The sequence below is a fragment of the Schistocerca gregaria genome, chromosome 2 (assembly GCF_023897955.1).
Source record: "Schistocerca gregaria isolate iqSchGreg1 chromosome 2, iqSchGreg1.2, whole genome shotgun sequence".
NCBI classification, from domain to species: domain Eukaryota; kingdom Metazoa; phylum Arthropoda; class Insecta; order Orthoptera; family Acrididae; genus Schistocerca; species Schistocerca gregaria.
This window is the reverse complement of record NC_064921.1, coordinates 997114142-997140954: the sequence shown is the minus strand read 5'-3', so window position 1 is coordinate 997140954 and position 26813 is coordinate 997114142. Positions and strand designations below refer to the sequence as shown.

Here is a 26813-nt window from a genome sequence, read left to right as displayed (position 1 = left end):
CGGTTTGTATCTCTCCGCATTCAAAGGCTCATCGTCCTACACCTCGTTGTAGTGTGCGGTAAGGTGATATCTTCACTACTAGCAATGCCTTCCAAAAAAGGTAATTGTTTGTAAGCAAAGTAGATGCACTTATCCTCAACTGTTCATTTCCCATACCAAGATTTATGTGAAGCTACACTGAAAAGCCAAACAAATTGGTACACCTACCTAATATCGTCCAGGGTCCCCGTGAACACTTAGAAGTGTCGCAACTCGACGTGGCGTGGACTCGACTAATGTCTGCAGTAGTGCTGGAGGGGACTGACGCCATGAATCCTGCACGGCTCTCCATAAATCCGTTAGAGTACGAGGGGGGCGGAGATCTCTTCTGAACAGCACGCTGCTAGGATTCCCAAATATGCTCAATAATGTTCATGTCTCGAGAGTTTGGTGGCCAGTGGAAGTGTTTAATGTCAGAAGAGTGTTCCTGGAGCCACTTTGTAGCAATTATGGACATGATAAGTGTCGTATTGTCTTTCTGGAACTGCACAAGTTAGAATGCACAGTGGACATGAATGGATGCAGGTGACAGCTGTCAGAGTCGTATCTAGACGCATCAGGGGTTCCATATCACTCCAGCTGCACAGGCCTACACCATTACAGAGCCTCCACCAGCTTCGACAGTACTCTGTTGACATGCAGGGTCCTTGGATTCATGAGACTGTCTCCATACCGGAACACATCCGTCCGTTCGATACAATTTGAAACGAGACTCTTCCGACCAGGCAACACGTTTCCAGTGATCGACAGTCCAATGTCGGTGTTGACGGACCCAGGCCAGGCGTAAAGCTTTGTGTCGAGCAGTCATCATGGATACTCGAGTGGGCCTTCACTCTTGACACTTGTTGACGGCCCAGCAATGAAATCTGAAACAATTTGTGGAAGGGTTACACTTCTGTACGTTGAACGATTCTCTTCAGTTGTCGTTGGTACCGTTCTTGCGGGATCTTCTTCCGGTCGCAGTGATGTTGGAGACTTGATGTTTTACCGGATTCCTGATATTCATGGTACACTCATGAAATGGTCGTATGGGAAAATTCCTACTTCATCACTACCTCGGAGATACTGTCTCCCTTCGCTCGTATGCGGACTGTAACAATAAGTTCAGACTCACTCAAATATTGACAACCTGCGGTTGTAGCAGCAGTAACCGATCTAACAACTGCGCCAGACACTTATTGCCTTATATAAGCGTTGACGACCGAGGCGCCGTATTTTGCCTGTTTACATATCTCTGTATTTGAATACGCATGCCTATACCAGTTTCTTTGGCGCTTCGGTATATATACAGTACACCTCATCATCGAAACAACTGCTTCAATGAAATCTTGCCAAGGCTGTTTTCATATTTCGTGTAATGCGTTTACAAATCAGGATTCAAATATGTCTTCTCCCTATTCGTAGTCAAATTAATTATCCGTTGCATCACAGACTGGGCGCTTACAGTGTACCTCTGCTGAGTTTCCTGTATAGCGGAAATCATTAAAATTTGCCAAAACTAAATTTTATTGCGCTTTACGTCATATTTCACGACTGACAGTCAACAGTCTATACGTAAAATAGGCAGCCATTTGCAAAAGTTCCACAATTCCTTAGTTCTGAGCGTGTTTAATGGTGTTACTGGAGGCAGGGAGAAGATATCCGTCCTTCCACATATTGCCGCTCTAAATGAGAGGAGCATAAACGCATCAATTTTCGTAAGGCTTCCGCTATCAGGGTTCATAAAATTCCTTCCTGTCGTTGGTTAAAAGGTCTAAATGCGTTGTCCGTCACTGAATAACTAAACTACTCTATAAAAACGTGTAATCAGAATAATTGCTGGAGCCCACCCTCGGTCACCCTGCAGACATCTATTTAAGGATCTACGGATCCTCACAGTAACCTCACAGTATATATATATATATATATATATATATATATATATATATATATATATATATATATATATATATACTCACTTATGAAATTTGTTGTTAATAATCCTACCCAGTTCAAAAGTAATAGCAGTGTGCATAGCTATAACACCAGGAGAAAGGATGATCTTCACTAGGCAGGGTTAAATCTGACTTTGGCACAGAAAGGGGTAAATTATGCTGCCACAAAAGTCTTTGGTCACCTACCAAACAGCATCAAAAGCCTGCCAGATAGTCAACCAACATTTAAAAATAAATTAAAAGAATTTCTAGATGACAACTCCTTCTACTCACTGGCAGAATTTTTAGATATAAATTAAGGGAGGGGGAAAAAAACTAGCTTAAGCATTAGTGTCATGCAATATTTTGTGTAATGCAATATCTTGTACAGACATCTTTTATTAACCTGACACGTCCCACATCATTACGAAGTGTCGAATTCATGATCTATGGAACAAGTATTAATCTAATGTAATGTAATCTAATCTATTTGCAGAAAAAGTGCCTAAGGATCTGACATACGTGTAGGTTCGTCTTATTCCTAGTCTATGGCATCACGAGAGCTTCAGCCAGTAACAGTTTTTTTCAGTCACATGACCAAATCTTGAAATTTAATGATTTTCGAACTTTAATTACATAAAAATAAGAGATATTTTGCGAGAATATTGACCGTAAATGCGATTTGAGTAATAGAATCACTCTGGACAGCAACAATCCGAGCCATACTTTTAACATAGGAAAATAGCCTATTATTTAGCCCGGTATTAGTCTGTGATCAACGTTTTCTCTGCCTTCGGACGGTGGCTAAAACCTTGATGTGACACTTCGTTGCACATTCAATACCATTTGTATCTCCCTTGCAGCAAAATGTCCAGCGCTTATATCATGTGAAACGTGGTCGATGAAGCTATCTTCAGTGTGAACTTCACCGAAAGATTACTTTCGTTTCGCAATGAAAATGAAAATGTGGCAGAACGAAGCATCAAGTAATCGCGTCATGCAGTTTAGATTTGTGGAGAAATAATGACGGCCATTCACCGTGAGGTTCGCCTACGGTATTTCCGATTTCCGTCACTGTAATGAACCTTCGGACACTAGAAAATAAAGGAAATTTCGTTTACTTGGGTTCTCTCTTTCTCTGTCTCTCTCTTTCTTCTTCTTCTTCTTCTTCTTCTTTTCTCGGTGGTAATGGTTTTCAAATAAGCTGATACCCCACTGCAAGCTGAAAAAGTACCAGCATCATGTAGCTTACTTGTGACAAGCTTTGATAGAACTGGTCCTATATATTGGTGCTGCTGTTCTGATCGTTGAGTCATTCGATCATGAGTAATTTTTTACAAATTCCATCACATTTACCACGCGTCACACGAAATTTGTAAAGTGATACACTTACTTGATATCTCCCGACCCCTTAACGTACAATTGTCCACCGTTGAGCCATCCATCTAAAGAGCAATGTCCAGTGACTGTGATGCTGGGAAAGTCGAGAGCGACAGGGAATTTTAAACCCACTGGTTCCATAGAGCCATTGTAAGGAACATATCCCAACAAATTTTCGACGACAATATTCTGCAGTTCCACGTTGATCCTGAAACAATATAAACAGTTATTATATTAATTATGATCATCTGCACAGAAAACATAAACGAGGAAGGCTATGGGAAATGTTGGTAATGGAACGATTTCAACTGTTGTGGTCCGAAGACGGGTTTGATACCATCTCTGTGATTGTATTCGCTATGTAGGGCATCTTCATCTCTAGTTATACTACGGTTGCCTACAGGTATTTGAAACTGCTTACTGTGTTAGAGTCTTGGTCTCCATCTACAAGTTTTACGACACCACACTTAGTTCGGTTAAAGAATGGACGATTTCTTGATTGCTCAGTATGTGTCCTATCAACTGATACTTTGCTTTAATCAAGTTGTTAATGAATTTTCTTTTTTATCAGTACTGTACAGTACTTCGTCATTATTAATTTTAGCTCCCAATATAGTTTTCAGGGTTCTTCTGTACCGCCACATTTCAAACGCTTCTGTCCTCCTCTTGGCTAAACTACGTATAATCTACGTTTCAATACTGTAAAAGGTTACACTCTAGAAAAATACCTATAGAAAAGACTTTCTTGCACTTAAATTTACACTGTCCCGTCTCAGTCCCTACTCAGCTACTGCTTCCTTTCCATTTCCTTTCGACTCTTATAACTGCATTCTGATTTCTGTACAAATTGTGCATAAACTTTACTTCCGTGTACTGTATCCAGGTTACCGTGAGACCTTCAGAGCGTCAGAAGGTATATAAAAATACAGAAATTCTAGAAATGCAGGTCTGGTTTCTTTAATGTCTTCTGCCGTAAGTTGTAAGGACAGTCTTTTCCTTCATATATGTGAATCCCAAACTAGTCTTCTCTGAGGTCGACTTCTGCCAGTTCCTCGTTTCCTATGCAAACCATTCGTGTCAGTATTTTGGAACCATGACTTATTAAACTGATAGTTCAGTAACACTTACGCCTGTGAACAACTACCTTCTTTGGCACTCAATCTACTAGACACTTCTTAAAACGTGGGAGCATATCACCTGTCCAGGGTTATTCATAAGCACCTCTGGAGTTTTAGTAAATGATTACATGCCTACAACACATACAGAAAATCCCCACACATTCCGCGGATAGAGTATTTCTTCAAGGTTTTAACTCACTTTACAGATGATCAGTACGGACGCTGTTTGTGATGCATCAAAAGTCGGTACATGCGTGCACTTCACTGAAGTCACTGTCACGAATGCCTGGGAAAGCACGGCAGAAGCCCACTCGGAATTGTGTTCATTAGATTGCCTATGCCGCGCGGGATAGCCGCGCGGTCTCACGCGTCTTGTCACGGGTCGCGCGGCTCCCTCCGTCGGAAGTTCAAGTCCTCCCTCGGGCATGGGTGTGTGTGTGTTGTCCTAAGCGTTAAGTTAGTTTAAGTTACATTGAGTAGGGCGTAAGCCTAGGGACTGATGATCTCAGCAGTTTGGTTCTATAGTCCTTAGCACAAATTTCCAATTTTTTTTTTGACTGCTTATCGGCAGGTGCCAACTAATTCAGTGCAACAACAGGGAGCGCGCAAGCCGTCCATATGTTCTGACATCCCTGCCACCTAGTGCAACTTCACCACGGCACATATTAGGAATACAAGCTGATACGCCATTTTTCTATAATCCATGTATTAGGGGCTTTCAGTAACTAACGCAACACTTTTTTTTTGTAACTCTTCAGGCTTTCCCGCCCGGCGATCTAATGACATCTTGGGTTGTCGGGCGTTCTACCGGATATCAGCGTCGTACTTGCACGATATTTTGGTCATGTAGCTCGTAACCTTCATCAGGTGCGACCTGAGACTGCTCCTCGAGTGGACCTGGTCCAGTATTTATGACTATGGTTGGTTGGTTGGTTTGGGTCCCTATGCCTATGGCCTTTCCCCTCCACCAACGGCTGCAGGCGCTCCTCTGTGGTCCGCGCCCATTGCCTGCGACCTGCTGGAGCGTTGCTACTCCGTTTTCCGTCCGCTGCGGTTCTAGGTGTTCCCTTTGCGGTCCGCGCCCACCAAACCCGCTCCTAGGGGTTTCATCTACGGTCTGGGGTACCAAGTGTTCCCCCTGCGGTCCGCGCCCGCTCACAACGACCTGTTGGAGCGTTGCCGCTCCGTTTTTGGTACACTGCGGCTCTGGATGTTCCCTCCGCGGTCCGCGCCCACCAGTCCCACTTCTGGGTGTTCCAACTTCGGTCTGGTGCGCCTACGGGTCCGTCAGGGGCTCGTTTTCCATCTCCATGTCTCTGGTTCTTCCGTTTGTGTAGTGTTGCCGCTGGCCCCGTTGCTCCTTTAACAATTACAGAGCCGGATCCCAGGCTCTGCTTAGCTGGTACCCTGTGTCACGGTTCATAAGATCGTCAGCCATTTTTATTTCCATCGATTCTCTTATAACACTGTCCCAAAATCTGGGTGTGTCTGCTAGAATCTTGGTATCCTCATACTTCATGGCATGATCTAGTTCTAGACAGTGTTCAGCAATGGCTGACTTAGTCACCTGTCTTAATCTAATGTGCCTCTGATGTTCTTTACACCTGATCTCCACAGTTCTTGTCGTCTTCCCCAAAGTAGGACATGCCACATTGACAAGGTATATTGTAAAGCCCTGGTTTTCGTAACCACAGGTCGTCTTTGGCACTCCCCAGCAGTCCCCCCGAGCTTGTTGGATGGACAGAAAACACACTTGATATTGTGTTTACAGAGGACCCTACTGATTTTGGCAGAAATAGAGCCAGTATGCGCCAGATATGCCACCTTCTTTGCTCCATGTTGGTCTTCTTCAGGAACCTGTGGTATAGTGGCTGGTTGGAGTGCCCTCTCAATTTGTCTGTCCGTGTCTCCATTCGTGGAGAAAACTGTTTTGAGACGTTCTATCTCTATAGATAGATTCTCTTGGTCTGACAGGGCACGTGCTCTGTGGACCAAAGTCTTCAGGACCCCATTCTTCTGTGTAGGGTGGTGACAGCTGCTGGCCTGCAGATATAAATCAGTGTGTGTTGGTTTTCGGTACACACTGTGGCCAATTGATCCATCTGCTTTCCTCTGGACTAGTACATCCAGAAATGGCAGCTGGCCATTCTTCTCCAGTTCCATGGTGAACTTGATATTAGGGTGGCATGAGAAAAGATGTTCAAGAAACTTATTGAGCCTGTCCATCCCATGTGGCCAGATCACGAAGGTGTCATCCACATACCTAAAGAAGCATGTGGGTTTAAATGTGGCTGTCTCCAATGCCCTCTCCTCAAAGCTCTCCATAAACATGTTGGCAACCACAGGGGACAGTGGGCTGCCCATAGCTACACCGTAAGTTTGCTGGTAATATTGGTTTCTGTACAGGAAATACGTGGATGTCAGTGTATGACTGAACAGGTCCAACAGAGCACCGTCAAATTTCTCTGCAATCAGTTCTAGTGAGTCCTTCAGTGGGACCCTGGTGAACAGCGATACCACATCAAAACTAACCATGATGTCCGAATCTGTGATGTGCAGTTGCTTGAGGCGTTGTAGGAAATCTTCTGAGTTGCGGATGTGGTGAATACATTTTCCCTTTCAAGTACTTGGCTGTTTTGTACGTAGGTGCCCCAATACTACTGACAATTGGACGTAGGGGCACGCCCTCCTTGTGTATTTTGGGCAGGCCATACAGTCTAGGTGGCACTAGCGCTTTTTCTCGTAGTTGTCTGATGATCTTATCGGGGATCCCCGTTTCCTTCAAGAGAGCACTAGTCTTCTTGGCCACCTTGTCCGTGGGGTCACACTCCAGAATTCTGTATGTAGGGTCGTCCAGAAGTTGGCGTACTTTCTCATCATAATCCACCTGCTGCAAGATGACAGTGGAGTTCCCTTTGTCTGCTGTCAATACCACAATGCTATTGTCTTCCCGGAATTTCTTGAGTGCAAGCCTCTCCTCGGTTGTGATGTTCGATTTCGGCGGCCTGGCCTTGGTGAGGGCCCTGCAGGTCTCTGGACGGACTTCCTCTGTCACATTAGGTGGAAGTGCGGCTGCAGCTTGCTCTACTGCACTGACCAAACCTGAAATGGGTACGTTTCTAGGGGTCGTAGCAAAGTTGAGACCCTTGCTGAGTACCTTAACAATCTTTAAGGTTGTATCATCAAGCTGTATGCCGCTCAGATGCGTCACAGTGCGTGTCTCTACCATCTGCTGTGCTTTCTTACTCATGTGGTCAAACTTTGCAGATTGGGAAGATGAGGCATTCCTTCTAGTACACTCAGCTAAAGACCAGTAGACACGGTCTACCCAATCCCAATTTTCTCTTGTTAAGGAGGCTGCCACATACAGATGAATGTGTAACAGATCCCTGGCCACAACATCTAACCTGTGGCGCATATCTCGAATCCTCTCTCTCACTAGTGCCATGCTGGCTCAGCGTTTTATCTTGTCACAGCTCTAGAGTTGATATGATGTTTAATTCTGGCAAATACTGGTACCACTCCACCATCTCGACACCTCAGCAAAAAACTGAGAGAACTCAGCATCTTCCCTTTCTTCTGCAGAAGCTTGTCCAGCTTCTTGATATTCTGATACATCTCCTCCCCATAGAGACTTTTGATGTAACTCTTCAGGCTTTCCTGGCGATCTAATGACATATTGGGTTGTCGGGTGTTCTGCCGGATATCAGCGTCGTACTTGCACGTCCTATTGTCAGTAATATTGGGGCACCTACGTACAAAACAGCCAAGTACTTGAAAGGGAAAATGTATTCACCACATCCGCAACTCAGAAGATTTCCTACAACGCCTCAAGCAACTGCACATCACAGATTCGGACATCATGGTTAGTTTTGATGTGGTATCGCTGTTCACCAGGGTCCCACTGAAGAACTCACTAGAACTGATTGCAGAGAAATTTGACGGTGCTCTGTTGGACCTGTTCAGTCATACACTGATATCCACGTATTTCCTGTACAGAAACCAATATTACCAGCAAACGTAAGGTGTAGCTATGGGCAGCCCACTGTCCCCTGTGGTTGCCAACATGTTTATGGAGAGCTTTGAGGAGAGGGCATTGGAGACAGCCACATTTAAACCCACATGCTTCTTTAGGTATGTGGATGACACCTTCGTGATCTGGCCACATGGGATGGACAGGCTCAATAAGTTTCTTGAACATCTTTTCTCATGCCACCCTAATATCAAGTTCACCATGGAACTGGAGAAGAATGGCCAGCTGCCATTTCTGGATGTGCTAGTCCAGAGGAAAGCAGATGGATCAATTGGCCACAGTGTGTACCGAAAACCAACACACACTGATTTATATCTGCAGGCCAGCAGCTGTCACCACCCTACACAGAAGAATGGGGTTCTGAAGACTTTGGTTCACAGAGTACGTGCCCTGTCAGACCAAGAGAATCTACCTATAGAGATAGAACGTCTCAAAACAGTTTTCTCCACGAATGGAGACACGGACAGACAAATTGAGAGGGCACTCCAACCAGCCACTATACCACAGGTTCCTGAAGAAGACCAACATGGAGCAAAGAAGGTGGCATATCTGGCCCATGCTGGCTCTATTTCTGCCAAAATCAGTAGGATCCTCTGTAAACACAATATCAAGTGTGTTTTCTGTCCATCCAACAAGATCGGGGGACTGCTGGGGAGTATCAAAGACGACCTGTGGTTACGAAAACCAGGGTTTTACAATATACCTTGTCAATGTGGCATGTCCTACATTGGCCAGACGACAAGAACTGTGAAGATCAGGTGCAAAGAACATCAGAGGCACATTAGATTAAGACAGGTGACTAAGTCAGCCATTACTGAACACTGTCTAGAACTAGATCATGCCATGAAGTATGAGGATACCAAGATTCTAGCAGAAACACTAAGATTTTGGGACAGTGTTATAAGAGAATCGATGGAAATAAAAATGGCTGATGGTCTAATGAACCGCGACACAGGGTACCAGCTAAGCAGAGCCTGGGATCCGGCTCTGTAATTGTTAAAGGAGCAACGGGGCCAGCGGCAACACTACACAAACAGAAGAACCAGAGACATGGAGATGGAAAACGAGCCCCTGACCGACCGCTAGGCGTACCAGACCGAAGTTGGAACACCCAGAAGTGGGACTGGTGGGCGCGGACCGCAGAGGGAACATCCAGAGCCGCAGCGGACCAAAAACGGAGCGGCAACGCTCCAACAGGTCGTTGTGCGCGGGCGCGGACCGCAGGAGGAACACTTGGTACCCCAGACCGTAGATGAAACCCCCAGGAGCGAGTTTGGTGAGCGCGGACCGCAAAGGGAACACGTAGAACAGCAGCGGACGGAAAACGGAGCAGAAACGCTCCAGCAGGTCGCAGGCAATGGGCGCGGACCACAGAGGAGCGCCTGCAGCCGTTGGTGGAGGGGAAAGGCCATAGGCATAGGGACCGATGACCATAGCAGTCTGGTCCCTTTAATCCCCTAAACCAACCAACCAACCATAGTCGTAAATACTGGACCAGGTCCACTCGAGGAGTAGTCTCAGGTCGCACCTGATGAAGGTTACGAGATACGTGACCGAAATATCGTGCAAGTACGACGCTGATATCCGGCAGAACACTTTTTTTTCTTTGCCAACTTCGGTTGAAAAACGCAGAATTTGTTGTGGGACATTACAGAATCTTACCACATCAGCCCTTTTAGTTTCATGAAGTCGTAATTGCTGACAGTGCTATACGTAGCCTTCAAAATGGCGTCTGTAACGTACGTGCGTTCCAGGCAGAGAGAAAGTGACATTGACCATAAAGAAAACTAAAACCAGGAATTTCAGTCTGAAGTGGAAAAATGACAATGCTGAAATAAATGTAGATGGTACCTACGTAGACTTTGTAACAAATGCTAAATTTCTAGAAATGAATATTGATTCTCAGTTGAAGTGGTGTAAACACACAACGGTACTTGCAAGCAGAATGTCATCAGCATGTTGTGCCCTTTGAATCCCATTGTCAGTGTGTAACATGAAGTGTCTTTTAGTTACATACTATACATATGTACACTCAGTTCTTAGCTATGGCATTCTTTTTTGCGGCATAAATGCAAAAAATTTAAAAACAGTTTTCAAACTCCAGAAAAGAGCCATAAGAACAGTAACCAAAAATAGTAGTCGAGCTCATTGTAAAGATCTGTTCAAAACACTGGGGATTTTAACTGCTCCGTGTGAATACGTTTGCCAGTCAGTTGTACACATCAAAAATAACATTGGTAATTACTGCACAAACAACTCTGACCATGGCCATGTAACAAGAGCTAGACTCAACTGACATTTACCAATAAAAAATAAACATAAAACTTAAAATAGCGTTTTCTACAAAGAAATAAAACTTGCAAAAATACACTTATTTAAAAAGGTAGCCAAAAAGTGCTTGTTATGCAATACATTTTATACATTGAAGAATTACTTAGATGAAATAGAGTTGGGGTTTGTTGAAAATATATTTTACAAATAAATAACAATAATGATTATAAAACATCCAACGTTCCACATTACTTCTTCACACTATATTTTTCCCTCTTTTTTTACTTGGCCAGAAATACTTACCCCCAATCAATACATAGCACAGTACTAACACCTCTTCCACATTCTGAGCTCAACATCTCACTCTTTATAGAGGGATGCTGACTCAGTTTTCAGGATAGCCAATGGGAAGTTGCAGTACAGAAAATGGCCCAGAGATCACCAGTGTGTGAGTATTTGTGTGTGTAGTGAGTGAAGTGTTATGAAACAATGTGTGTATAGTGTGTGCAGTGACTGATAGTGAGATAGGAGTGAACAGTGTGGAATTACATTATTTAATAACATATTTGTAACAAAAGTATTGTATACCAGGAGTAAATCTAATGATTATCTCTAACTAGAAGTCTGTAAACGTATGTGTATGCGAATTAGCTTATTTTAAATTGGCCTAAACTTGTAAATACTTTGTCATATCTTATATCCTTGTTAAAAGAGATCTACAGATGAATAAAGCAATGGTGCTGCTACTACAAGCGCTGTCATTGAGCTGCTTTGGCGGAAAACGAGAACATCGCAGATATTCATAATTGCTTCCAGAATGCATATACAGACCTGGCAGTGAAGAAAATCTCGCTGAGTCGTTGGGTGAGGCGTCCATCCTCTGGCTGGCAGACTGCACACGGCTGTGACTCCTTCAACGTTGGTACATTTGGGCACTCTCATTTGAGGAGATCGAAGGAAAAGTATTAAACACCTCGCTGCACAACTGGACTTCTCTGTTGGTAGTGGCTCGCGGTGCGGTAGTGCGGTTTGAGGAGCCATGTCACGGATTGCCTGGCCCCTCCCGCCGGAGTTTCGAGACATCCCTCGGGCATGGGCGTGTGTTTGTTGTTCTTAGCATAAGTTAGTTTAAGTAGTGTGTAAGTCTAGGGACCGATGACCTCAGTAGTTTCGTTCCTTAGGAATTCACACACATCTTTTCTGTTGGTAGTGATGACACACTCGTCCACCAGGTGGGGAAGTCAAAAGTGGGGGCCACCGCTGGGTTTCTCGCCACCTACCAGAAGGCCATATAGGGCAAAGAAGGACCATGTGTGCGAAACAGCTTGCGCATTACGATCAGCACTTTGAACCGGAAAGTAAAAAGGCAATCCGCAGAGTGGCACCACATCACCTCTCCTCCGAAGAAAACGTCAAAGCAACACCCGCAGCCGGTAAACTCATGGCGACGGTTTCCTGGGACTCTAAACGGGTTATTCTATTTGATGACCTCGCTCATTGTGCAACGATCAACACTGAAGTGTGCTGCGCTGCCCTCAGGAAATTGAAGAAACAATTTCAACTTAATCATCTTGACGTTGAAGCTCATTTGCCTGTGTTTGCTTTAACAACAACGTATGTTTTTGAGTAGGTTCCGCCTTTAGCAAAACACAATTTTGTTTTTTGTCCCAGACATGTTTCACTGCAGCTGTCTCATCATCAGTGTGTTTTTTATTATTATGGCTGTTAAACATAAGGAATGTTCTTTACTGTTTAAATACACATAAATATTAGTTTCTGAATCGTAATTACGGGTTTTTGAGGAGCACATGTATTCATACCTTCTTACCACATGGTGTGGTTTTCCTGCTGAATTACGTTTTTACAGTGACTGTTTTTCTTTACAGTTTGTCACCTGCAACCATATACAACTTAATGTAAGCTAAACATTTACGCAAAAATTACGATTTCTAAACTGTTGTGGCTTTGCCTGAGTTTAATAATTCATGTGAAAGGTTTTGTGTGTGTGTGTGTATATATCGTATTACATTATGTTTCATTTACAGTTTCTTTTTTCATCATCTTCTTCATTGTCAAGTTCTATGTATTGAGATGCCACTGTCACTGGCACTATTTACCAGCTGTAATAACAAGTGGACAGTAGAAGGTGTGAAAACAAGATGGCAGATAGTGGAACAGCTGAAGATGTCATTGGCGGTTGTTTTGAATTTCTCAGAGACGTGTGTGTGTGTGTGTGTGTGTGTGTGTGTGTGTGTGTGTGTGTGTGTGTGTGTGTGGGAGGGGGGGAGTTCTATAAGTTGGTATTGTCTAATAATTCTTTGAGGACAAAGAACAGAGTTCCATTGCAGAGAGCTGTGTATTCATTTATTACTTGCTTTCCTTCAACTATGACTTTTTGTATTTGATAATTTTCTTTAATTATTCGTTTTTGTGGGCGGTTGTTGCTGCATTTGAGAATTTTCAAATCAGTGTTGATGTCTGTTGGGCTATGTTTATTGTCCAGCCTGTTCGTCGCGCAATAATGAAACGAACTTCTTCTCCATGACAACGGTAGACGTCACACAAGTCTACGCGAAGCTCACAAAACTGCAGAGGACTGTTCTTCCTCAGCCACTCCATAACGGTGAACTTGCACCTTCCGACTCTGCCGTCGCCCAGTAGAGTGGTTCCGTACAGCACACAGTCTCTCTTCCCCCCCCCCCCCTCCCCTCCTCCAGTAAGGTGGCTCAAAGCCGTCACATTGAACGGATGGAGATTATGTTTAAATGTAGAGTTCTGTAACCAAAATAGTGAGGAGTAATATGGTATATCGGAATCCTGATAAGGCCAACTTGCTTTCATAAAAAAATTGTTGCAATATTGAACGCCCGTCGTATTTTTTGCATGGTCGTCTTCCGAAACTCCAGGAGTACTTATGATTAACCCTGTTTACTGTATAGCAGTTGCAACAGTTTTGTCATGGCTGTCCCCCCAAGACTATCAGTAATGTCGAGGGTGTCATCTACTTCATACACTTGTTTCGATTTGAGTGATCCAGTGTTGTATCAAATTCTTCTTGCAGCGTATAATTTCCCCTTCTCTTTATTGAAATATAGAATGATATTTGTTTTAACTGGCTACCAAGAAGATAAATTATTTTAATGATGGGAGCATAGACATGGAATCAGCACGATCAATAATTGTTGGATGGTTACAGGGTGCTGTATGACCTTGATAAGGAATACTGGTATTTTAGTGCCAATATTTGCGTTGTTCTACAATTATTCTTTAAAGGTTTCAGGCTTTGAAAGAATTAATTGAGAATAAGTGCAGGTTCTTTCACTGACCATGCAGTATGTATTGACGGCTTCAGTATTAATAATTTCCAACTTCGTTCGTCACTCACCATTACAAAGCTGTAAAAACATTTAAAATCAGGTTTGGACGAGGAATAATGATATTAAGTAAAGGTATTATAGCTTTAAATCATGTGTAATTAATCTAAGTTACACAGATATTAAACCGGATCACATTCTGCTTTTCGTGCAGACAGGAGAGACACCAGAAAGAATAAGATTTATTTAACAAAGAAATTTGTCAAAGAATCAAGAAATTATTTTATTTTCTATATCAGTATCGGCATATTCAGTTGCCATCTTCAGGCCTCATATGCACCTCTAAAAAATCATCGATATTCGCAAATGTTTTTAGATGTCGTGAAGTCTCAACTGCTTCTTTCAAAGACTTGTCTGCAATTGAAGATGGCGTACTGGTCTGCCGAAATTGGTAGCAAAACTAAAATAAAATAACTTCTTAATTTTCACCGCTGTCTGGCGAATTTCTTTGTCAAATATTGACCAGCCGATATCCCTCGTCCAAATGGATCAACACAGAAAGATACATGAAGCTGAGCCAGTCCCAGGAATTGTTTTAAAAAAAATTTCTAACGAAAGATTACACAGTTATTGCTTGTTCTACAGATAGTTATAACATTATCTCAGACTTCGGGAAAGTGTGAAGCATAATATAATATTCTGTTATAAGCGTCCAGCCACCCATCGCATCATCGTCTGCTTCCTCCTTCCTATTCCCTGTTCACGTTCATTTCCTTTGTACATCTTTTGTGTGTCTCTTCAGTCTTTCATCTTTCCCTTCATTGTTTAGTACTGGATTACTACCTCAACCATTGACGTTCATACTGCTGCTGCTCTTTGCTCTGAGGGTCTCTATAACTTTCCTAAAGTTGGCTTCTATCTCTTCACTAATAATGCGTGCTTCTACGTACGACCTTCCATATCTCCTCTAGCCAAGTTAGGGAGGGAATATTTGGAGCGGGCATGACTTCGTGTACAACTAGCAAGATTCGCATGAACTTCGCCTGAGACCCTGCCAAGAAATTTCAGTTCCTGCCATCAAATAATGCCCCAAGATATATTTATGTAGTCCACACTCTTGTTAGAAAAGGCGAGTCCTACAGTATTTTAAACGTCTACCAATCGCCGCCATGTTCGAGAGTAACCGCTAAAGACTGATGATATGTTGGTAAGGTAAAAACGTATAGCTAGAGTTAGCTGTAGAGCGTTCACAGTTCACAGGTTATCTACAAGCACGATATTGTATCCCCGCCAAGTAACGACGATGACACTCCACCAGAAGACAGCGATATGGAGTTGGCATCGATTAGTCACCTCATATTCATTACATCACGCAGCGGCAGATCCGATGGGCAAATCCAGTGGTTCTCGGCCGCCTTAAATAAGCGCGTAACACAGCCGAGAAACAGTTCACGTTCCTTACATGAAGCACTGCGTTAGATGTCACTACACTATTGTGCTGGTTAATTCTCTGTGGACTTGCTTCTCGATTTGGATGCTATTGGCACTATTCGTGCATTGCTTACGACGGACTTGACATCCGTTTTGCAAGTTGTCGGCTTGAAACTTCCTAGGTGAACTCTCACATCGCCATCTCCAGGCTAATATCGTTTCTGAACATGATCCCCCTAGTCTGAAATTTACTCGGAGCAGTGCGTAGTGAGACTCACCTATCCTGCACGCAAAGACGGACAAAACTATTACATTATTGTTACCGTCGTGGGAGAGTACATGGTGTCCACGAACGACATAAACACCGTGTCCGCCGCTGCGTGGGATACTATGTCAACAAGGCAGGCTGCTGTCGACACATAGGCGGGAGCCCGTTCGTAATACCCTGGCACCTAGGGTACAGCTTTTACCGGAACTGACAGCAGTGCTCAAATTCAAAATGAAAGGTTATAAAGTATGTGGTGTGCGTAATGGAAGACCTTCGGTACACACTCCATCACATTATTTGACTTGTCGCTATAACGAAGTAGGCGAGTGTCAGCAATATGTCTCGTGGTCTTATCGTGGAGTGTTTATCTTCTGCCGTTAGTTCAGACGATAGAAATGCCACTTGCACGCTTAGAGTAGCTGATTGACGGTGACCAACGTTAACAGAACTTGATTAATTTTGACACACATTTATTAAAATAATAACAAGCATAAAAATTACGTAACTTGATTCTGGATGCTATTTACAATTGACAATCTGAAGTTCCTTTGGTTTTGGTACGTGAATCTTATTCTCACATATCTCTGATACTTGACAAAGTGTCTATACATTTCTCTTCATGGCTATGTACCCGGAATATGATAATCTTATTAGGTGCAGACTGAAACTTGACTATAGACTGGTACAGACTAATGCAGACTGGTACAGACTGGTGCAGACAAATGCAGACTCATACAGACTAATGCAGACTGACTAATCGGAGGTCTGTACACTCGTTATAATACCTCACGCATTCATGTATCACTGCGCGAGTGTGATCCATGAGGAGAAAAGGTTCTACGTTAGCAGCGATCTCATTGGTTGCGTTACATGTTAATACGCAGATCGGTGGAAGCAGAATTTGGTCCGTCTCTAAGGCAGCGCCATCTCATAGTGCCGGACGAGCGCTGCGCCTGCACTGTTGTGCCTAGCGGGGCGCGCTCTAGTGGGAAAGTTGTGTACGTGCTGACTAAGCGGAACTATGTACACAACAAAGTAACTGTAGGGCATCGACTCAGTAATTCAGATAGCGTTGCTCGACATTAGTTTTGCGACTGTATATTGCGGAACATGATTAAGAGGTTCATCCTGACGTGTTCTTTCTTGATGAAGCATCATGATTTATCAAAGTATGTCAATTCACTGAACATCCTACTCGGATGTCTGAAAATCCGCATGATTTGCAACAAGACCATCAGTGTGGCCGCAGCACAGAGGATATACAGACAGGACAGCAGAGATCAACTCCTTTGATTTGTATGAAGTGAAGTGTTGCACTCGACGCCATACTCAAACTGAGTAAATGCGAAACAATGTCTGCTTAGTGCTATGGCTCGAAAAGGACATTCTTAAGAGATGAAAGTAATATAACTCACTAAATGAAAGTTTTTAAGAAAGGAAACACTAATGAAACAAGCTGTGATAAATCTTTACTTAAAAACTCTTAACAAAATCTTTCAAAGTCGTTACTGTTCACAAGTGCAAGATGTGAACTGCCACTGCTATTAGCTTCAGATGACAATGAAGCTACTTTGTTTTATACAGTACTGGCCATTAAAAATGCTACACCAAGAATAAATACAGTTGATAAACGGATATTCATTGGACAAATATATGATACTAGAAATGACATCTGATTACATTTTCACCCAATTCGGGTGCAAAAATCCTGCGAAATCAGTACCCAGGACCACCACCTCTGGCCGTAGTAACGGTCCTGATACGCCTGAGCATGGAGTCAAACAGAGCTTGGATGGCGTGTACTGGTATAGCTGCCCATGCACGATACCACAGTTCATCAAGAGTAGTGAATGGCATATTGTGACGACCCAGTTGCTCAGCCACCATTGACGAGACGTTTTCAATTGGTGAGAGATCTGGAGAATGTGCTGGCCACGGCAGCAGTAGAACATTTTCTGTATCCAAAAAGGCCCGTACAGGACCTACAACATGCGGTCGTGCATTATCCTACTGAAATGTAGGGTTTCGCAGGGATCAAATGAAGGGTAGAGCATCGGGTGGTAACACATTCGAAATGTAATGTCCCCTGTTCAAAGTGCCGTCAATCCGAACAAAAGGTGACCGAGACGTGTAACCAATGGCACCCATACCATCACGCCAGGTGATACGCTAGTATGGCGGTGACGAATACACGCTTCCAATGTGCGTTCACCTCGATGTCGCCAAACACGGATGCGACCATCATGATGCTGTAAACAGAACCTGGATTCATCTGAAAAAATGACGTTTTGCCATTCTTGTACCCAGGTTCTCCGGGTTGATAGTCCATGCTGCTGCAAACGTCGTCGAACTGTTGGTGCAGGTGGTTTTTGTCTTGCAAACGTCCCCATCTGTTGACTCAGGGATCGAGACGTGGCTGCACGATCATTTACAGTCGTGCGCATAAGATGCCTGTAATCTCGACTGCTAGTGATAGGAGGCCGTTGGGATCCGGCACGGCGTACCGTATTACCCTCCTGAACCCACCGATTCCATATTCTGCTTACAGTCATTGGATCTCGACCAACGCGAGCAGCAATGTCGCGATACTATAAACCGCAATCACGATAGGCTACAATCCGTACTTTATCAAAGTCGGAAATGTGATTGTACGCATTTTTTCTCCTTTCACGAAGCATTACAACAACGTTTCATCAGGCAACGCCGGTCAACTGCTGTTTGTGTATGAGAAATCGGTTGTAAACTTTCCTCATGTCAGCACGTTGTAGGTCTCACCATCGACGCCAACCTTGTGTGAATGCTCTGAAAAGGTATTCATTTGCATATCACAGCAAGTTCTTCCTGTTGGGTAAATTTCGTGTCTGTAGCACGTCATCCTCGTGGTGTAGCAATTTTAATGGCCAGTAGTGTACATATCGTTTTCTTTTTTCTTGCAGAAATTTTATTTCACTTCTTAATTTTCTCTGAGCTGATAGGTCAATTTCTCTCCCAGCAGAGACTATCTGCAGGAGTTTCCGTCCCGGTATGGTTACTGACCGACTGAACAGATGTTTTCGATCAGACTACTGACTTCATGTAACTCAAGAAAGTTTCAGGGTTTGGCGTGAGTTCAGTTGGCCAAATTTCTGTTTCAAATTAATTGGTCGCTTCTCTCATTGATCTCTTTACGTGCATTTTCACTTTTTCAGCATCTGTTTATCAACTAGGCCATAATTTCGCTTAAATCTGTGATGAAGCACTGTGTCCTTTTGTAGCAACGAACACAGCTATTCACCTATCTCCTAAACTGTGCTCAGCACGTACTTATTGAAGGCGTACTGAACATCGCTTTTGAATTTTACCCTTTTGTAATGCTGATAGTCGTTCTCAGAATTGAATATTTGGTGTTAACTACCCACATACTCTGTAATAGTGCCCTGTCACTCATCCTGAGCAAAAGTACTTTCTCACCATTCTTCACACTACTCGTAACACCAATAGCCACTGATGCTATCAGAGTATTATGGTCACTGATATCCTCCTCTGCTTTAAAATTTCCGAAAAGTTAAAGTCTGTCCGTTGCAATTATGTCTTAAGACGTCACCCTCACTGGTTGCTTTGCCAAACATCTGCTTAGGGTAGTTACTGAAGACATTCAGAATAATTTCAAACAGATTTCCGTCTCTGACTGCATGTTTCTATGTTACACAAAACTTCGTATACCGTTGAAGATACGCAGAAGTCCTGCAGTTGTTGCTAGCACGCAAGCTCAAGTCTTAAGACAAAAATTGGAGGACCCTGTTTTGACGAGTTGAACAGCTGATTCAGCAGGAAACCAGGTTAGATGTTGTTAGCTGCGACACAGACGCAGCGAACGTTTACAGGGATGAAGGAAAGGTTTTTCATATTTATTCCAGTTTCGGGTCGCTATATCACAGCAAACAATTTTTCAATCACATCCTGCCAAAATAGGTAGATGTGGTACAGTCAGAAAGTAAACCAGACAAGCTTCGTCGGTTTTATGCAAAAATAAAAGCACCACACACACTATTCAGTCATACAGGTTAACACTACTCACCGTCTCAGCAGATGGTCTGTAGAATCAATATGTATGTTCTAATAGTATATGTGGTGCTCATACTTTACATAAAATAACCGCAGCTTGTTCGCCTCATCTTTTTACTGTACCACATTTACACGTGGTTTTTCGATGTGACTGAAATTTTTTTCCATTAGGTTAAAAGATGGTCGTCACAGACCGACATTAATTGCGGGTACAAAATACTGTGACCTGTAACTGGAGTAAATATGAAAAGCCTAAAGTTACGTTCACAGCATTTTTAAGTCTGATGCATGTGTCACAGTGTCTGTGTGTTGTTAGTCAACAATTTTTTGTTTTTGAAAATTTTCCCAAGGGGCGCCGCCTTAACGATGCACTGTCCGTGCAGGCTGTGTACTTTGCGTGCACAGACGAAGCTGGGAGCTATGTCGATGATAGCTTGGCTGCTGGTTGGGTCACACTTCTACATCTACATCTACATCTACATCCGTACTCCGCAAGCCACCTGACGGTGTGTGGCGGAGGGTACCCTGAGTACCTCTATCGGTTCTCCCTTCTATTCCAGTCTCGTATTGTACGTGGAAAGAAGGATTGTCGGTATGCTTCTGTGTGGGCTCTAATCTCTCTGATTTTATCCTCATGGTCTCTTCGCGAGATATACGTAGGAGGGAGCAATATACTGCTTGACTCTTCGGTGAAGGTATGTTCTCGAAACTTCAACAAAAGCCCGTACCGAGCTACTGAGCGTCTCTCCTGCAGAGTCTTCCACTGGAGTTTATCTATCATCTCCGTAACTTGTCGCGCAGCCTCTAGCTGAGGAGACACACGAAGTGTTTCCTGGAACGACATGTCGTTCATTTTCCTTTCCTTATCCGCAAGAGCCGTTGAGTGAACTAAGGAACTATCCTTGGTTATTCTTTTCCCTCTTCTTCACCAAATGATAGGAAGAAGTCTGAGGTGTGATGAAGCAAAATTAATAGGGGAAAAAATCGACCGTTTCTGGTACTCAGGGATGGAGGTCATGCGATGGACCAGCTCCCGATCCTTAGAAAAAGAGAGCCAGCTGAAATGTCCAGTTTATGCTTCAGTTTTCGGATGGGTTATATGAAATTTGAGAACGGAAATGAAAATGGACTTTGGGTTTTGGTATTTGGAATGTATAAGAGTCCGTCATAAATAGCAAGAAGTTCTAATGCTTATAAGATAGCACAAAATTGACGTAGCTGTACTTTCCGAAACAGAAAAAGGAAGGTACTGGTTGTGAGTATCTGCTGGCCTTTGTGCATAATTTTAGTGGAGTGGACAGAACCAGTAGCGGGAGAGCAGGAGTAGCCTTCAGTCTAATAAAACAGTGGTCAAAATATGTAAGCTCATGAGAAGCAATTATTGAAAGGTTGATAAAGTTCAGTCTGAGAGCTAGATCCGTTAATACAGTGACGGTCGGAGTGTATGTTCCTACTGAAGAATCGTCTTTAAAGAGGAGATTTTAATAGCAGAGCAGGGAAAGAGAGGAATAGGATTATGTGGAGGATTTACGAATGAGAATGGGAAAGGGTTGTTGGATTTATTGGAGCAGTATGAATTACGAGTAGTAAATATGTTCTTTGCTCATAAGGACTTACACCAACAACGACTGGAAAGCAAATATGAGAGTGCAGAGAGAAATCAAAAGGCGAATACGAGCATATAAAGAAGGCCTTAGATAAAGCAGCGAAAAATCACATGAGAATAATTTGAAACTGATTTGTTGGGACGCAGAAATAGCAGAGTGTGAATAACAGTCAAAGTAGAGCTAGATATAGGCCACAAGTAAAAAGAGAAGTGTTAAAAAGCAAAGGCAATGTATGGGAAGAAAGATATGAACATGTAGAGAGGATGATTGGTGGGGCTCCCAGTGCTGAGATATGGAGAACAGTCAAGTCAATGAGACTATCAACTAGTGAGCATTAGGGATCAGTATATCCTGCGCTGGTGAAGTTTCAACCACTGAAATTCTTGGATTTGCTAAGGCGGCTGTGTGGAAGAGCATTAAATGACAAGATGTTCCAGCGGAATGGAAACACTTTACATATGACCAGTGGATCGTAGTGATCCAAAAAATTATAGCGGATTGCAAGTGATAACGTTAGTTAAAAGACTGTATTCGAAAGTAATGGAAGATCTAGTAGAGAAAGAAACAAGTCACAAGCAGCAAGAAGAACAAGCAAGATTCCGAGCAGGAAGCTCGGTAATGGACAACATCTTCTCAATGGTACAAACATGTTAAAACGCACGAAGGTTGGGCTGGAGATGCATGTCGCATTGATTGACCTAGAGAATGCATGCGGTACTGTACCAACAACAAACTGTGGGAAAAGGTGAAAGAGATAGAGTTGGACTTAAGATGATAAAGGCTGTTATGAAATTATTTGAAAATAGCTCAGCAAGAATAAAGATCAGCAAGAATAAAGATAGGGAACAGCTGGATAGAAGAATTTCAGGTGAATAAGGATATGCAGCAGGGAGTCCGTTGTCGCTGATCCTCTTTAAGCTGTATCTAGGAGCAATCCTGCAGACTTGGTGTAGAAAATACTACTTACGGTATTCACAGTAGAGGACAGCAAGATTTTTAGCGTCTATTTTACAGATGACCAGATTGTACTGGCACAAAATGATATGAGGTACATGATAGGAAAGCGTGAAGAGGGATACAACAATGCTAGTCTGAAGATGAACATGAACAAGCGGAGTACTTGGCTTTTGTGACGGGAAATATAAGTAATTTGGAGGAAGGGGAGAAGTAAATGTAGGTGAGGAAGAGGCAAAATATTTTGGAGCATTATTTAACAAATAGGGCATAAGCAATGATGAAATCACTAGTATGATTAGTAGAGGACGACATGTAACCAGGGCAATGAACTCTGTTCTGAGGAACAAAAAGGAAAGAAGAACAACGAAGAAGGTAGTGTGTAAGACTGTAGTCCAGAGTGTAGTTTTCGACAGAGCAGAAGACTAGGACGTTAACAAAAATTAAAAATAACAATAAACTGCTTGTTACTCAGATGGATTACTTAAGACGGAGATCAAAGTGTACTAGGATGGGTAGTATAAGCAATGACGTACTCCGACAAAGGATCAAAATGGATATGGATATCTGTGACGACATCCGACAAAAGCAGCCGATGCGGATTGACCACGTGAATAGGATGAAAGAAGATAGGATACTAATTAAGATACTACGGTGGATACTAACTCAGCAGAAGAAAACGGTTCGCCCTTGACAAAAATAGCAAAATGATGTTGATAAGGCAATGCAAGTAAGGAATGTGAAAGTTGAGGAAAGTCAAGACAGAAGAAGATAGCAGCTAGGGGTGGAGAACCGGCGCCAGCCGTAGATAATTTGCAAGAATAAAAGAATTTAGTTACTACAAAGCCATGAAGGATGCAGAAAAATGGCATTAGAATTCATGTGAAATTCGACATAGGAAACGAAATGTGAAGGATTATAGCGAATGCTCCAATATAACAAGGTTTTGTGAGCAGTTTCATTAACTTTAAGAATAAATAACTTCACTTTTTTCACAGTAGATACCAATTATGAAATTTAGTTTAAATGGTTCAAATGGCTCTGAGCACTATGGCACTCAAAATCTGTGGTCATCAGTCCCCTAGAACTTAGAACTACTTAAACGTAACCAACCTAAGGACATCACATACATCCATGCCCAAGGCAGGATCCGAACCTGCGACCGTAGCGGTCGCGCGGTTCCAGGCTGAAGTAGCTCCGGCCATGAAATTTAGTATCTGATGATGACTAAGGTATGTCTGAAGTGTTTATGAATGCCAGCGTATTATAGATTTTACTGTGTCTTAAAGGTAAAGATCTGTATTAAAAAGTTACAGACTAGCAATATTTTGTGACGTAAACGTTATCTAAAAGATCAATAATACATGTTGGCAAGAAAGGGGTGTTATTAGACTTCCGCACTAAGTTTGAAGGGGACGAACGACCGACCTTACTACACTGGCGGACAGCTTAAGTATTACATTCTGAAGCACCAGTCTAATAATTATCAAACGTTGTGGAGATATTCGTCACATAATGGCTATTAGATTATTAAACTTACATTCCCTTCGAAACTGATGTCCGATATGAACATCAGTGTGACGTGTGGCTCCTCAGACTGGAATAAATCTTTGCATTCTTATGGCATGGGAGCAAACAGTCTCAGAATGTCATCTTCAGGAATTTCTTGCCATGCCTGAAATACATGCCGAGTCAGATGATGAAAATTACCAGGCTGGAGGCTGTTATGAAAGTATACGCCTTCCCAACGCGTTCCAGACATGGATTATGGGTGATTAAATCAAGAGCCCAAGTAGACCAGTCAAGGATTACTCAAGGCGTTGGTATATGTGAACTACAGTGTGGGGTCTTGCGTTATCCTCATGGAACACGAGAGTCGTTCAATAAGTAATACCCGACACTTTTTTCTCACAACATATTTATTGTTAAGAGTCAGAATTTGGTGACAATATAACTCAACATGTCTTGCCAATGTACTATTTTTCTACGTAGTCTCCATCACATTCTATGGCCGTATGCCAACGTTGTGGAAAAGCATATATTCCCTGCTGGTAAAAGCTCTTGTCCTGTAGGCGTAGCCGTGTTTTCACTGCATCACTGACACTCTCGTCATTTTCAAAGTGTGCTCCCCGTAGATAATCTTGAAGCGTCTCAAAGAGATGGAAGTCCGAGGGTGGCAGGTCTCTACTGTGTGGTGGATGAGGCAATGATGTCCAACCGCATTTGGCGATTTGTTTCAGGGTTCTCAGACTTGTGTGTGGGCGTGAATTATCGTGTTGGAGCAATATTTCTGCTGGATTCTTCTCCGATCGAACACCTGAGAAACGGTTCTTGAGTTTATTCAGAGTCTTCACGTATATCTCTTAATAGATGGTTGACCCTCTTGACGTCATTCCACGAGAATGACGCCATCACAGTCCCAGAAGACTGTGACCACAACTTTTCCAGAAGAGGGGGTTGTCTCGAATTTCTTATTTTTGGTGAATGAGGACGATGCCACTCCATGGACTGCTGTTTCTTTCTAGCGCAAAGTGGTGCACCCAGCTTTCGTCTCCTGTAACGATCCGTGGCAGAAATGCCCCTCTGTCGCTTTCAAAACGCTCAAACAATTCAGATGCAATGGGCTTTCTTTGAATCTTGAGGTCCACTGTCGGCATTCGTGGAACCCATCGTGAGTACCTTTCCGAATATCCGAGAGTCTCGATCGTTGCATACTCACTTCCAATGCTGACTGTAACAGTAGACAGCAGTGGCTGTGACAGGACGTCCGGAACCGCGCGACCGCTACGGTCGCAGGTTGGAATCCTGCCTCGGGCATGGATGTGTGTGATGTCCTTAGGTTAGTTAGGTTTAAGTAGTTCTAAGTCATAGGGGACTGATGACCACAGATGTTAAGTCCCATAGTGATCAGAGCCGTTTGAACCATTTTGAACAGGACGTCCCGAGCGTGGCTGATCATAAAGCTCTGTTTCTGCATTTCCTGAGGCTGTAACTTGCTTTACCCATCGTCCAACTGTACTCCCATGAACTACAGCATCGCCATACACTGCACACAAACGTTTACGGATGTTCACCACGGTTCCTCTACTGCACACAAGAATTCAACGTGAGTCGTATGTAGACGCCATTTTGACGCTACTATCTGCCAGAACGGTTTGAAACTTCACCGGCGCGCAGAACAAACATCAAACGTGAAGTACCAACAAGAACGTTTGTCTATATATATTAACGGATTAAAAAAATGTTGGGCATCACTTGGAAGTAGGATTATGAAGTCGTTGACAACAGGTTTTATCCTTCTTGCCACATGGTGGCGAGCATTCAGTCTTCCTTTAATAATTATCTAAGTCATTCTTTGTACAGAAACCAGATGGCAGTTATTAGAGTCGAGGGGTATGACAGGGAATCAGTGGTTGGGAAAGGAGTGAGACAGGGTTGTAGCCTCTCCCCGATGTTATTCAATCTGTATATTGAGCAAGCAGTAAAGGAAACAAAAGAAAAATTCGGAGTAGGTATTAAAATTCATGGAGAAGAAGTAAAAACTTTGAGGTTCGCCGATGACATTGTAATTCTGTCAGAGACGGCAAAGGGCTTGGAAGAGCAGTTGAATGGAATGGACAGTGTCTTGAAAGGAAGATATAAGATGAACATCAACAAAAGCAAAACGAGGATAATGGAATGTAGTCAAATTAAATCGGGTGATGCTGAGGGAATTAGATTAGAAAATGAGACACTTAAAGTAGTAAAGGAGTTTTGCTATTTAGGAAGTAAAATAACTGATGATGGTCGAAGTAGAGAGGATATAAAATGTAGACTGGCAATGGCAAGGAAAGCATTTCTGAAGAAGAGAAATTTGTTAACTTCGAGTGTAGATTTAAGTGTCAGGAAGTTGTTTCTGAAAGTACACTCCTGGAAATTGAAATAAGAACACCGTCAATTCATTGTCCCAGGAAGGGGAAACTTTATTGACACATTCCTGGGGTCAGATACATCACATGATCACACTGACAGAACCACAGGCACATAGACACAGGCAACGGAGCATGCACAATGTCGGCACTAGTACAGTGTATATCCACCTTTCGCAGCAATGCAGGCTGCTATTCTCCCATGGAGACGATCGTAGAGATGCTGGATGTAGTTCTGTGGAACGGCTTGCCATGCCATTTTCACCTGGCGCCTCAGTTGGACCAGCGTTCGTGCTGGACGTGCAGACCGCGTGAGACGACGCTTCATCCAGTCCCAAACATGCTCAATGGGGGACAGATCCGGAGATCTTGCTGGCCAGGGTAGTTGATTTACACCTTCTAGAGCACGTTGGCTGGCACGGGATACATGCGGATGTGCATTGTCCTGTTGGAACAGCAAGTTCCCTTACTGGTCTAGGAATGGTAGAACGAGGGGTTCGATGACGGTTTGGATGTACCGTGCACTATTCAGT

General features: G+C 43.1%; 1 protein-coding gene across 1 annotated transcript in view; it reads right to left on the bottom strand.

The window, feature by feature from the left end:
* The window catches only part of LOC126336748 (uncharacterized), a 66466-nt gene that overhangs the window by 15692 nt on the left and 23961 nt on the right, over positions 1 to 26813 (bottom strand). The window contains exon 3 of the mRNA XM_050000750.1: positions 3346 to 3540. Coding sequence (XP_049856707.1) covers positions 3346 to 3473 — 128 coding nt within the window. The 5' untranslated portion in view covers positions 3474 to 3540. The remainder of the gene's footprint in view (positions 1 to 3345; positions 3541 to 26813) is intronic.